General features: G+C 43.2%; 1 protein-coding gene across 1 annotated transcript; it reads left to right on the top strand.

Moving 5' to 3' along the window:
• Window positions 1-1,382: 1,382 nt before the first annotated feature.
• On the top strand, window positions 1,383-7,261 carry c18h3orf33 (c18h3orf33 homolog (H. sapiens)). Its single transcript, XM_078410103.1, has 5 exons — window positions 1,383-1,536; window positions 2,924-2,983; window positions 3,356-3,509; window positions 5,238-5,398; window positions 6,775-7,261. Exons 1-5 carry the CDS (start codon window positions 1,453-1,455, stop codon window positions 7,045-7,047), a joined length of 732 nt encoding a protein of 243 aa, XP_078266229.1. The 5' UTR covers window positions 1,383-1,452; the 3' UTR covers window positions 7,048-7,261.
• Window positions 7,262-14,291: the final 7,030 nt, after the last annotated feature.

The following is a 14,291-nucleotide window of genomic DNA, read 5'->3' as shown; positions in this document are numbered from 1 at the left end:
CAAAAAATACTTTATTCAAGTAACAAATATTTACAAAACATCTTCTTTTCAACAACTCCATCCGTCATTTCCGGAGGTTACACATTCAAAGCAGATATTCATTTCCAATTTTACACAGAATCCCTTATTTGGAGGGGGGTCTCCACCACACCCTGCCCCCCATGCCCAGCAGCGGAAGGACCCAAAGATGCTCTGTCAAATTGTGTCGCTCTGCCTTTGTGACGGCTATTTATAGTGGGAACTGGAAGCCCCGCCCAACCCCCTTGTGATGACGTGGAGAGGGTGACCAATCAGCGAGAGCCCTGGTCGAGGGGCGCGGGATCGGGCGGGAGCTCGCTCGCACGTGGGGGTGGGGTGGGGGAGTAGTCGGGAGCGAGCGCGCACGTGGGGGTGGGGTGGAGGAGTAGTCGGGAGCGAGTGCGCACGTGGGGGTGGGGTGGGGGAGTAGTCGGGAGCGAGCGCGCGCGCGGGAGGGAGGGGGAAGTAGTCGGGAGCGAGCGCTTGGAGGGGGGAGTAGTCGGGAGCGAGCGTGTGGAGGGGGGGAGTAGTCGGGAGCGAGCGCGTGGAGCGGGGGAGTAGTCGGGAGCGAGCGCGTGGAGGGGGGAGTAGTCGGGAGCGAGCGCGCGAGGGGAGTAGTCGGGAGCGAGCGCGCGCGGGGGAATAGTCGGGAGCGAGCGTGCGTGGGGGGGAGTAGTCGGGAGCGAGCGCGTGGAGGGGGAAGTAGTCGGGAGCGAGCGCGCAAGGGGGCGTAGTCGGGAGCGAGCGCGCGCGGGGGGAGTAGTAGGGAGCGAGCGGGGGCGGGAGTAGTCGGGAGCGAGCGAGCGCGCGCGGGGGGAGGGGAGTAGTCGGGAGCGAGCGCGCGCGGGGGGAGGAATAGTCAGGAGCGAGCGCGCGCGGGGGAAGTAGTCGGGAGCGAGCGCGTGGAGGGGGGGAGTAGTCGGGAGCGAGCGCGTGGAGGGGGGGCAGTAGCCGGGAGCGAGCGCGCGCGGGAGGGAGGGGGGGAGTAGTCGGGAGCGAGCGCGAGCGGGTGGGGGGAATAGTCGGGAGCGAGCGCGCGCGGGGGGGAGGAGTCGGGAGCGAGCGCGCGGGAGGGAGGGGGGAGTAGTCGGGAGCGAGCGCGCGCGGGAGGGAGGGGGGAGTAGTCGGGAGCGAGCGCGTGGAGGGGGGGGGGAGTAGTCGGGAGCGAGCTCGCGCGGGGGGGAGTTGTCGGGAGCGAGCGCGTGGAGGGGGGGGGAGTAGTCGGGAGCGAGCGCGTGGAGGGGGGGGGGGAGTAGTCGGGAGCGAGCGCGTGGAGGGGGGGGGGGAGTAGTCGGGAGCGAGCGCGTGGAGGGGGGGGGGGGGGAGTAGTCGGGAGCGAGCGTGTGGAAGGGGGGGGGGGGGAGTAGTCGGGAGCGCGCGGACGAGCGCCGTGGCGGTTGTCCATCGCTTCCCGCCCGCGGGTGGAGACAAGACATGTCTGACCGCGGCTCCAACGCCATCGGCTCCGCCCTGGGTAGCGCCGTGCAGTTTGTGGACGAGCACCTTCAAGCCGTGCGGGTACGAGGGGGAACTCTTCATCTTCCTGTAGAGGTCGAGCTGCTGTAAAATGGCGGCACCGCCGTGAGGGGGACTGGGGGGGGACTGGGGGGGGACTGGGGGGGGGAGTTATTTGTACAATAAACACAAAAAGTGCCGGAGGAACTCAGCGGTCGGGCAGCATCTGTGGAGGGAATCCTCCTTTCCTCAGTAATAATTTCCCCCAAAATGGTCATAAAATGTTTTAAATTGCCTCACAGCAAAGTGAAAGACAATGCTCCAAGTTTATAAAACATTTTAAAAAGCTGGACATTATGATTATAGAAGTTTTCACGTTGCATTCTTTCATTTGAAGGTTGAAGGCGTCAAAGGCATGAGAAGGGTTGAGAGGGAAAATAGATCAGCCATGTCATGATGGAATAGCAGAGCCGATGGGCCGAACGGCCTAATTCTGCTCCGACGTCTTATGGTCTTATACAGACTGGGTACTATGTAGTCAAATGGGATATGTGGCACCTGCACTGGATTGATGTGACAACAGGTGACATTTCAGTCTAATGGAGTGGGGGGTGGGAAAACTGATAAAGAGAGTTGGTGTTGGGACATTGTCATGTGTACTGAGATACAGTGAAAACTTTTTTCCTGAAAAGTCTGTACATAAGTACAATCAATAAAACTGTCCACAGTGCAATGATAAAGTATAAAGGGTACAGCATTTAGAAAAGATATAACATTGAAACCCAATAATGTATAATTAAGGAAAGTTTCAAAGGTCTCCAGTGAGGTAGTTGAGAGGGCTGTTCAGTTGCTTGACAACAGCTGGAAATAAATTGTTCCTGAATCTGGAGATATGCATTTTAAAACTTCAGTATCAGCAGCCTGATGGGAGAAGAGGGTTTGACCATAGAAAATAGGTGCAGGAGCAGGCCATTCGGACTTTCGAGGCAGCACCGCCATTCAGTATGATCATGGTTGACCATCCAAAATCAGTACCCCGTTCCTTCTTTCTCCTCATATCGCTTGATTCTGTTAGCCGTAAGAGCTATATCTAACTCTTTTTTGAAAACGTCCAGTGAATTGGCCTCCACTGCCTTCTGTGGCAGAGAATTCCAAAGATTCACAACTCTCTGGGTGAAAACGTTTTTCCTCATCTCATTCCTAATTGACCTACCCTTTATTCTTAAATTGTGACCCCCCCTGGTTCTGGACTCCCCCAACACCAGGAACATTTTTCCTGCATCTAGCATGTCCAATCCCTTAAGACCTTATAGAGGTGAGGGATGGGGTGTAATTGGCAGATGGGTGGTGCAAGTGATGAAGGCTATTTTGTAATTTGAGGTGGGGTGTTTAGCAGGTCAGCAATGGTGGATCTTTTCTCATCACCTGGTCTCTCCGCTTGTGCTTTTAGACCATCACCACAGGCCTGGTAGTGGTCGGAATCGTGATGTTGGGCAAAAGCGTCAGACTAGTAAGTGGTCCTAGAATTTCATGTGTCTACCGAAGTAACACGTTTTAATTTCTCTAGCTCTCCCATCAAATTGAATTCCTGTAGAATTTCTTAATTTATGGCAATCAAACTTTTATTGTTTTAATCTGGCAAGCATGTATTTTCCACACAGAGTTGCACACTGTATGCGACACATCGTTTCTGACATTATTACTATCGTCTTATAACATGCTGGATGATCTGGTGCATTTACAAAACTACCTTTGTTTATAACTCGCACTCACTACATAATTATGAAAAATTGATGCTTTATAATTTTATACAGTAGCCACTTGAATATAAAATAAAACAATCTGATGAATAATGAAAGTTAATTTTCCTTCATCTTAACAGATGACTAAATTTACAAGTGTCTTGGAGATACCTAATAACTTTATTGAAAAAAGCATTAAGCTTCGAGGGAGAATACATCACGTAACAGAAAACGGACTAGAAATTGAACATATTCCTATTTACCTTCCTTTTATTTCATCTCTGCAAAGAAAATGTGAGTAAATACTTAATGGCATACACTTAACATGTTTAAACTGCAGAAGTACTGAATAAAATTTGAAACATTGCTTATTGTCTTCTACAAGTGACTGAATATGGCTAATATTAATATTTAATGAACATTGCGTAAAATTAATCTAATGGCAGTAAAGGACTCACTTGAACGGATTTAGACAATGTGTTTCTATGCAAACAATTTGTAAACAATGGATTTAAGCTTGTCTGGAAGTTTTGAATTGTAATGATGTGATCACTCAGTTTACAACTCAGTTGTAGGTATAACTGATCTATTTGATACTGCTGTTGAAACATCTTTGATAGGTAGCTTTAATTGGCTTTGTTCACTTAGCACAGTGTGGGAAAAGGCTATGCAGCAAGTTCTTGATTAATAAACTTGCTGGTAAAGGAAGTTTTAGGAAGCAACTTTTGACTTTCTTCAACTTTCTTGGAGTTTGTATTATGCTCGATATCAATTCTGTGCTTGCAACTCAAGGTTCACTATTGACACTATCAAAACATTAATGTGTTCTTTAAACTATCATATCATATCATATATATACAGCCGGAAACAGGCCTTTTCGGCCCACCAAGTCCGTGCCGCCCAGCGATCCCCGTACATTAACACTATCCTACACGCACTATGGACAATTTTTACATTTACCCAGCCAATTAACCTACATACCTGTACATCTTTGGAGTGTGGGAGGAAACCGAAGATCTCGTGTTGGTGGTGTGGGTAAAATGTTGAGTATAGCTGAAAAAAATGTATTATTCAACAGGGTTTTGGGGTGAATTGGCCATCTTGGCATATTTTTCATTTTTTTACCTCATCTTTATTAATTTGCTGAGTATCAGTCCAACATTCAATTTGGCTCTTTTAATTTTATACTACATATGGACAGAAGAAGATTAGTTAGCCTGCATTTAGCCTTCATTCTAATAAATCTTGTCTTAATACCTATGCCTCCAATTTTCATGCCCTACATATTAGTTAATTTCAGCAGATTTTTTTATTCTGGGACATTGTTAAATCAAGAAAGCAACTTGATTTCTGTGAAATTAAAATACAATTTTTAGCCTCAGTTTTAGAGCAGAAAAGAAAGAAAGCAAAATAAAAACTTAATTTTAAATAGCATCCTTTCAGCGGTACTTTACAACTGCAGTAATACATTTCAATTTGGCATTCATGCACAAAACATCAAGTTGTTCGCAGCAAGCATCCATGAAACAAGATTTGGAAATGTTTAGATGTCAGTGATGACCGGATAAATATTAGCCTGGATAATGGATAAATCTCCTGCCCTTCACCAGATCATTGCTGTGAAGCCTTTAGCGTCCACTTAAGAAAGTTAACAGCTATGTTCTCAGGCTATCTCAATATCTAAGCAGCAGCTTTAACAATGGAGTGGACCATCACTGCACTGGACTGTTGTCCTGGCTCTAGAATGGAACGTTCAACGTTTTTAATGCAATGCACGTTGTGTTTTTGGATTAAGTGGAGCATGGTTACATGCATTGATTGGTGATTGATTACAGCATGGAACAGATCCTTCAGCCCACCAAATGTTATCTTGAACCAGAATACATGGCATTGAGTATATAACCAGAGCTGATTTGGATGTATATAGCCAACTCCTGTCTGATAAATGGTTTTGCTTGAAGGTGTTGTATGTTTTCATTTATTTTGCCTGGTCTAGTAAAGAAACACTTCCACTTTCCTCAGGGCAATCAGATGGTCTCCTGATGATTAGGCTGGCGGGCTTGCAAATGACCGACGAAGGCAGAACATGGTTAACTGAGCAAGTAAAATTTCCTCACGTTATTTGGTTTCAACTTCTGAGAAGGAATAATTCTTTTGTTGATTGCATGGTGGAATTAAACAAGGTAAATAATATTTTAGAAGAATGTTTTCTTATTTTTGTTTCATTAGAATGGTGCAAAAAGATTATGACAAGCATCCATATGGTGCTTGGCTGTTTTTAAAGCTGGGAGGGCTACTGAAATATTAGGTTCTTCTGTAATGTTGGAACTTAAAGCTGCCCAGGGTTGAGTTTAGTTTATTGTCACATGTAACAAGGTACAGTGAAAAGCTTTTGTTGCATGCTCACCAGTCAGCGGAAAGACAATGCATGATTACAATTGAGCCATCCACAGTGTAAGATTTAAAATACTGGAGCCGTTGTAAAGCCTGATCGCAGATCCACTTCTGTGACTAGCACACAAAGAGTTTCCTGGCTTGGGCGCCCATCTTGGATCAGAGCACAGCATTGTTAATACATTTTTTTAAGGTTTCAATTGAATTATTTTAAATTTGCAACAGCATTAATTTAAACTTCTGACTACAGTGCCAGACTGTTGTTAATTCAGAAGCACCTTTGCTCAAAAATAAATTGTCCAGTCATTCAAATGAACAAATATTAAAGAAATGATAGCATTGAGAATTTTTTTATGTGTTCACATAACATGCTTGTGGAATAATTGCTTATAATATGTCCCATGCAAAAGGGTTTGTCATTACAGTAACTATGCAGATTCTCTCAGATACATTGTACAAATAGCACAAATTGTTACAAAACCAAGTCTAACTGGCCCAAAAGTTTACAGAGTGAGATTTGAAATGGGTCAGCCACCAAATATTAGGGTCCTGTTTGTGGACTTAACGGAAATGTTCAGCAAAGTTTCTCCCCGTCCATGTTTGGTCTTCTTCATATAGAAGCGTTGTGAACATTAAGGTTACTTTTTCCTTCCAACTTTTGGCAACTTTCCTCCCATTCACTTTTGACCATTTATCTGGTGGTGAATCTGTGGAATTCTTTGCCACAGAAGGCTGTGGAGGCCAAGTCAGTGGATATTTTTAAGGCAAAGATCGATAGATTCTTGATTAGTACAAGTGTCAGAGGTTATGGGGAGAAGGCAGGAGAATGGGATTAGGAGGGAGGGTAGATCAGCCATGATTGAATGGCGGAGTAGACTTGATGGGCCAAATGGCCTAATTCTACTCCTATCCCTTATGATCTATAAACTAATTTATTTATTTAAGAAAATAATGCATATTTCCACTGAAACAGCATGATCTCTTGAAGTGCTTCAATGTATATATTTCTTAATGTTTACACTGAGATCATACTAATTCCAACACCAGTGGGCCTCTATTATCTCTATTATCAAGTCTGAAGAAATTATTTATTAAAGCCAGAGAACATTTTGAAATGTGCAAGTGTGAAACAAAAAGTAGTCTAATTGTTATTTCTGTCTTTAAGGGTTCAATTTTCTCAGTGAGCCTAAATGAAGAGATTTTGAGGAAAGGTCTTGGGCGAGTTGTTAAAATCGAAGGCTTACACTCTAATCCCAAACTGTACTGGAGGCTACAGACAAAATTGCTTAAAGCAGAACTGAAGGCGCAACAAAAAGGTAACGGCATCTGGAAAGAGCCTACTATATTGGAAAAAGTCTCAAATAATGTACAGAATTCTAATATTTTTCACCATTTGAATAATCTACTTTCATGGGTCAAGTCATTCAGAAACAAATAAATCCTTTGTAGGAACATTTTATGAATTATGATATGAATCTAATTGTTGAATGTATAATTTTCAATATCATTACACTATCACAATTTGTTATCTTGTGTAAGATACATAGACCCATTTATTGCTATGCAAGATGTTATTTTATTTTTCTGGTTTATTCAGAAATAGAAATTATTGTTCATTTTTCTAAACTGTACATTGACTTGTTACAATAAACAAAGTCTGTATATTGCACTTCATGAGCTCTGCTGTTTCACCATAGTATTTTCCATTTATGATTAGCCTCTACATGAGTGAAGATACTATTAACCTAGAACTATGATATACATAATTTATTGAGGTACACTGTGAAGGCTGTATACAAAGACACTTACAAGAAACCCAACTAATTTATTTGGTAAAACATCCAAGGTAAGTATACTGACCAGCATCTGCAGTTCTTTGCTTCTGTAAGATGTACACATGCTTGAGTGGTGCTGCAACAACAACCTCTTGTTCAATGTTAACAAGACCAAGGAACTAATGGTTGCCTTCAGAATCGGGAAATTGGTTGAGCACATGCCAGTTTTCATTGGGTCAGCGGTGGAGAGAGTTAGTAGCTTCAAATTCCCAGGCGTTACAAGGGAACAGGTTCAAGGATCTGACCAGCAGATCAGAAAAAAGGCACATTTGTCCGTTAAGCTACAAAATAGTTTTATTGGCACGAGAGAGAACAAAAACAATACTTACCTCGGTCTGCGTGGGGGCCCGTCTTACAGCAGCACACCTCCCTCTCTCTCGGCCTCCGTCCGTGGCGCTGATTGCAACCCAGCCCTTCGGTGAACCCCTCTTGTCAAGAACTGCCTTATGACCTTCATACAGGCAAAAATCATTTATTGAAATGACCGCCAGTAGGTCCTGGCCAACAGCGCTGCTCCCAAATTCAAACTACAACCAATGGCAGGGGACTGCATCCGAGCAAGGCCCCCCCCACCCCCCCTTTGGAAACAAAGCGCTATTAGCCACAAACTTGGCGCACAAGGTAATATAGCGCTATCGGCTGCAGACTTGGCGCGTAAAGCAATACACATAGCGCTACAGATTTGGCGCGAGAGAACAAACGTTTTCTGGAGTTTGGAATAGTATGCTTTTATAGACGGGAACTCTTTAAGGAGAATTCATGATGATCGAGAAATACTAGTATCCCTGCAACTGAATGTTTACAATGCTTCCTGAATTATTCTGTAAAGTCCTTTGAATCGCAGGAATAGTTCTTCCATTTTCCTGCACTACATCTGTACTCACTTACACACTTTTTTACTAACTGTTGGTGGTTGTTCTTCTCGGATTGTCAGGATTTACAGATTTGGAAAATGAAGGGAGATCATTGATCCAGGTATGTCTCTGCATCTGTCCATTTGCTTCTCTCCAGTGAAATGAGAGATTCTTCAGAAAGTATTAACTACAGCTCAAGAACACTGCGGCATTTAAGCAACTAAAATGAAGCATGCAAAAAAAGGGGAAAGACGGAAGAAATCAGACCAAAGATCAAAAAGCACACTGTAACTGCTATGTTTTGCAAATAATTTAAAGAATTTACTTTGTACAAATTACTTTAAATTTACTTCAATGAAAACTATAAATTAGGACACTTAAGGGAGATGCATCAACGACACCTGCTGCAGTGTTTCTTTTTTCACCCTCCCTGCAGATTATGCTTCATTCTCTATCCTGCCAGCTTGATTTTAAAAAAAAATCATATAGTTTCCTGCTTCATTGGCAACCCGAGGTCCTGCTCCATTGAGTGATGATGCTCTAGCTTCCACAATGAAAGGTGGCAGCAATAGGACTGACGTGCTTGGTAAATCTCAGCCCATAGCTGAGAATAGTGACACTGGAAGGATTAATGGTCTACAGACCACTGTAGCAGTTTCTTATTTTGTTCAGTTCCACTGCTAATGTTTCAATGTGCCCTGTGGGTGGCTAATTGACTCGTTTACAAGTGAATATTAAACAGTATCTCATCGCCACTTGAGGTGGCAGCGTATTTCAGTGGACATTAAAATTCCATGTTAGCTGAGAACATGAGAAGCAAATCTAGCATATTTGTGACAATTCAGAAACCCAGGTATCCAAAGAAGAAAGAAGAGAAATTCACAACCATCAGGTCAAATCCATGGGTTTGTATCATGGGAAGTTTCTCAAGAAATGTTTTGAGAATCAGAAGGACATGGCAGTGGCACTGCGCAAAGTTTCATCATCAGATCGATTGAATGAATGAATGATGCTTTATTGTCACATGTACGTAGGGTACCTAGGCACAGTGAATGCTTTGTTTTGCATACATCCTAGGCAGTACACAAGTGTCACCACATTTGGTGCCGACAAAGTTAGAAAAGTACCAACCGGTCCTATCAATTTTTAAGAACAAGATCAAGGTTCAAAAACTATTTGGGTAAAGTAGAAATGTCTGAAGGTAGACAAATGTTTTTGACTCCTGGGCACCGAAATCATCCCCTTCAGACTGCACCATGTTTCAAAGATTTTCTCTCTAACTTGGAAAATATGTGTCCACAAGGCTCATAAAAATACATCAGAGACGGCATCCTTTGTTGACTTAATCTCATTACAGGGAAATGATTTGTTCCTGTTTTTTGTTTAAATCAAATGACAAAGTGAGATTACAGATTAAAACACAAATTATCCCCGTAGTGAGAAGCCATTGAGGATTTAGTTATAGGACATGGGCAAGTGCATGCTGCAGGAATCTGCTGCATTCCCTTAAAACACCAAATTGGTTGAATGCTCCTGAATTTTACTTCCTCATCAATCTCCATTAAAAAAAAAAATTCTAACCCTGTATGTCAATCACAGCCTTAAAAGCAGAGCAAGGTGGTCTGAAAAATAGAGGAAGGAGTCATTTCCTCATTATTTGAGGGCACAGTAGCGCAGCGGTAGAGTTGCTGCTTTACAGCGAATGCAGCGCCGGAGACTCAGGTTCGATCCTGACTACGGGTGCTGCACTGTAAGGAGTTTGTACGTTCTCCCCGTGACCTGCGTGGGTTTACTCCGAGATCTTCGGTTTCCTCCCACACTCCAAAGACGTACAGGTATGTAGGTTAATTGGCTGGGTAAATGTAAAAAAAATTGTCCCTAGTGGGTGTAGGATAGTGTTAATGTACGGGGATCACTGGGCGGCACGGACTTGGAGGGCCGAAAAGGCCTGTTTCCGGCTGTATATATATGATATGATATGATATGATACTATGTATCCTGCATTGCTCTCTTTCTCAAACACCAGTTCAGATGATCGGATGGATGTAATCTTGATGATGGAAATAATGGAGTGATATTTGGTGGTGATTTTGAGAGAACGAGGGCAACAAAGAAAGGAGAAAAGGGATGAAAATATAGGTCTGGTCCAGCAAAAGATGCCATCGTTGATTGGTCCTAACCCAAGAAGAATGAGAAATATCATGTCTCCTCAAACCAGTGAGATGATCATTTAACAATGTGGCACGATGGCGCAGCAGCAGAGTTGCTGCCTTACAGCACCAGAGACCTGGGTTCGATCCTGACTATGGGTGTTGTCTATACAGAGTTTGTATGTTCTGCCCGTGACGTGTGTGGGTTTTCTCCGGTATCTCCGGTTTCCTCCCACATTCCAAAGATGTACAGGTTTGTAGGTTAATTGGCTTTGTATAATTGTAAATTGTCCCTGGTGTGTGTCGGATCGCTGGTCGGCATGGACTCAGTGGGTTGAAGGTCCTGTTTCTGCACTGTATCTCTAAACTAAACTAAATGAAACTAAAATATAAAATGAAGAATATTAATAATCCAGGGTGGAAATGTCAAATATTGAAGAGCATAGCTTTAATATCAGATGGAGAAAATTTATAGGAGTTGTGCAGGGCAAAGTTCTTTTATGCAGTGGTAAGTGCTTGATCCGCATTGCCGGGGGTGAGAGTGAAAGCAGATATGATAGTGACATTCAAAAGGGTTTTAGAAATAATAATAATAATAATATTCATTTATTGTCATTGCAACGAGTACAACGAAATTAAAAAATAGCCAATCCTGACGGTGCGTACAAACATATATGCAATAAATGCAAAAACAAATAAATACATAAATACAATTAAATACAATTATATTAAGTACAAGATTTTTTAACGGTGTTGCCTAGTGCAAAGGTAGTGTTCAGTTCTCGTATGGCCCTGGGGTAAAAACTGTTCTTAAGTCTGTTTGTTCGGGATTTGATCGACCTGAAACGTCGACCAGAGGGCAGATGAACAAACAGACAGTGGCCGGGGTGGGATGGATCTTTTATTATTTTGCCTGCTCTACTGAGGCAGCGTAGGCTGAACAGGTGCTCCAGGGAGGGCAGTGAGCAGCCGATGATCTTCTGGGCCGTCGTGATGACCCTCTGAAGGGCCTTCCTGTCCTTTTCTGAGCAGCTGGCATACCATGTGGTTATACAGTATGCCAGCACACTCTCGATGGAGCAGCGATAGAAGGACAACATGAGCTTCTCCTGCAGGTTGGTTTTCCTGAGGATCCTCAGGAAGTGGAGTCTCTGCTGTGCCTTCTTTACTGTGGTGATGGTGTTGGTAGACCAGGTAAGATCCTCTGCGATGTGCGTACCCAGGAACCTGAAAGCTGGTACCCTTTCCACACAGACCCCATTGATGTAGAGTGGGTCGTAATCTCCACTGGTTTTTCTAAAGTCAATTATAAGTTCCTTTGTTTTGGAGGAGTTCAGGACCAGATTGTTCACTGAACACCATGCTGCCAGCCTTTGGATTTCATCCCTATAGGCTGTCTCATCTCCTTCTGAGATGAGTCCAACCACAGTCGTGTCATCCGCGAACTTGATGATGGTGTTGGTGGGATGGGTGGGGGCGCAGTCGTGAGTGTAGAGGGAGTAAAGGATGGGGCTCAACACACAGCCCTGTGGTGAGCCGGTGCTCAGTGTAATGGTGGAGGAGAGGTGAGGGCCTATTTTGACGGTCTGGGGGCGGTTGGTCAGGAAGTCCTTGATCCATTGGCAGATGGATGTGAAGGGATATGGATCACATGCAGGTAGAGGAGACTGGTTTAACTTGACATCATGTTAGGCACAGATATTGCGGGGCTGAAGAGCCAGCTCCTATGCTGAATGTTCTATGTTGTGTCTGGACCATATTTAAAAACATTTGGAGCAAGTCTCACACATTACAGACATCAATTAAATTTATAGCAACATTATGAGGATCTATGATTGTTTCTGCTTCCCTCACCCAAAGCACATGCATTTCAGAAGTAGTTAATGACACGCCAGTGTATTCTGTTCAAATGGCAGCAAACTGCAGCTCCAGAGTAAGAGAGCTTCAAAGAACACTATTCCAACACTCAGCATATGGTGCAAATAACACAGTGGAGATACTAGGCTGTCCAACAAACACTGTGGTTGCCCAGAGAAGATAATTATCAAACATATTGAGAAGAAGGCAATTCCAGCCCACTAAGCCTTTTCTTTACAAACAGCCGCTGCTTTTGATACTACCTCTCAGGTGGTAGGTGGAAGAAGCACAATCTGACATCCAGGTAAAACAATGAAAAATTCAACAGTGATGACCAGCGCTAAATGCATAAAAATCTATGTGTGAAAATGAATACATGAAGGTGAGTCCAACTAAGAGTGGTACTTGCACATACTTTTAGCAATGACAACTTGATTTTTTCCTCAGAAAGACCAAGTCACAATTTGTATCCTTAATAGTTGAATAATTCTGATTATTATGAATGATACAGAGGAAGAGAGAATTGTAGCTGGATTTTGCTCTTATTCCTGGAGTTTATGCTGTTAGATACTAATCGGTTGAGCTGTGAGCTCTTCAGCTGTTATCAGTGTTGACAAATTGAAATTGTTATCAAGTGTTTTAAATAGATGTTATCAAGTGTTTTAAATGAATAATATCAAGTGTTTTAAACGAATGACTAATCTAATTGCAGCCTATCTGGAGTTTTACACCGTTGTACTCCAGCATTCATCTCAAAAATGCCAATCCCCATGCTCATTATTACAATGCATTATGAAAATGCAGGGGACCACTTTTGGCATTGGTTTCCAACATTTTTACAATATTTAAATCGGCAGTCTTTTCATTTACGTGGTCTTCTTCTTAGCCTATGCTGTGGATTCAAGGTGATTTGCTGTGGGTTCTGTGGTGACTATGGAGTCCTTTGCAGGATGTCCCGACTGCCACAGATAGGTGGAGCATGAAGGGCAAGTGTATGACTTCGGATTGTTGCACATTTTACTTGCTAAATGATAAATCATTAACTTTGGAGCGCTTTACTTACATTTAGCGAATTACTCCAACATTTACTTACATTTCTATAATGCGAGAATATTGGAGCGCACTGCTGATAGATTTATCAGGAACACAAGGAACTGTAGATACTGGAAAACAAACAAAAGTGCTGGAGGAGTAGGAAAATAACTGCAGATGCTGGTACAAATCGAAGGTGTTTATTTACAAAATACTGGAGTAACTCAGCGGGTCAGGCAGCATCTCAGGAGAGAAGAAATGGGTGACGTTTCGGGTCGAGACCCTTCTTCAGACCCTTCTCCTGACCCGCTGAGTTACTCCAGCATTTTGTGAATAAAGTGCTGGAGGAACTCAGCGGGTCAGGCAGCATTTGTGGAAGGAATGGATAAGCGGCGTTTCCGATCCGGACCATTCTTCAGACTGGTGGCTTTATAGCATGTTCATATATTGCATCATTCCAAAAAATTATTGATTAGTGAAGAGAAAGATTGCTTTAGAGGCACATGGTTCTGCAGATAGACACAAAATGCTGGAGTAACTCAGCGGGACCGGCAGCATCTTCGGAGACAAGGAATGGGCGACGTTTCGGGACGAGACCCTTCTTCAGACCGAAACGTCACCCATTCTCTCCAGAGATGTTGCATGTCCCGCTGAATTACTCCAGCATTTTGTGTCTATCTTCGGTTTAAACCAGCATCTGCAGTTTCTTTCTACAAAAAGTTCTGCAGATACTGGTTGACAAAACACAACATGTTCGGTTGCTTGTTTCATTTTAAATATGTTATTGAAAAAGCTGCGGTTTCATTTTCAATGAACTGTATGGTCAAAGACCTAATGCATCAATGAAACCAACAAAGTGTTTAATTTTCTTTTAAATCTGTTTATATTCTCCCGGTTCAGGATCCTGGACAGATATTCCCATTCAAGATGGTTAAGGAAGATTGCAAGGTGATT

Source organism: Rhinoraja longicauda, chromosome 13, assembly GCF_053455715.1.
Source record: "Rhinoraja longicauda isolate Sanriku21f chromosome 13, sRhiLon1.1, whole genome shotgun sequence".
Classification (NCBI taxonomy): domain Eukaryota; kingdom Metazoa; phylum Chordata; class Chondrichthyes; order Rajiformes; family Arhynchobatidae; genus Rhinoraja; species Rhinoraja longicauda.
This window is presented reverse-complemented; position numbering and strand designations above follow the sequence as displayed.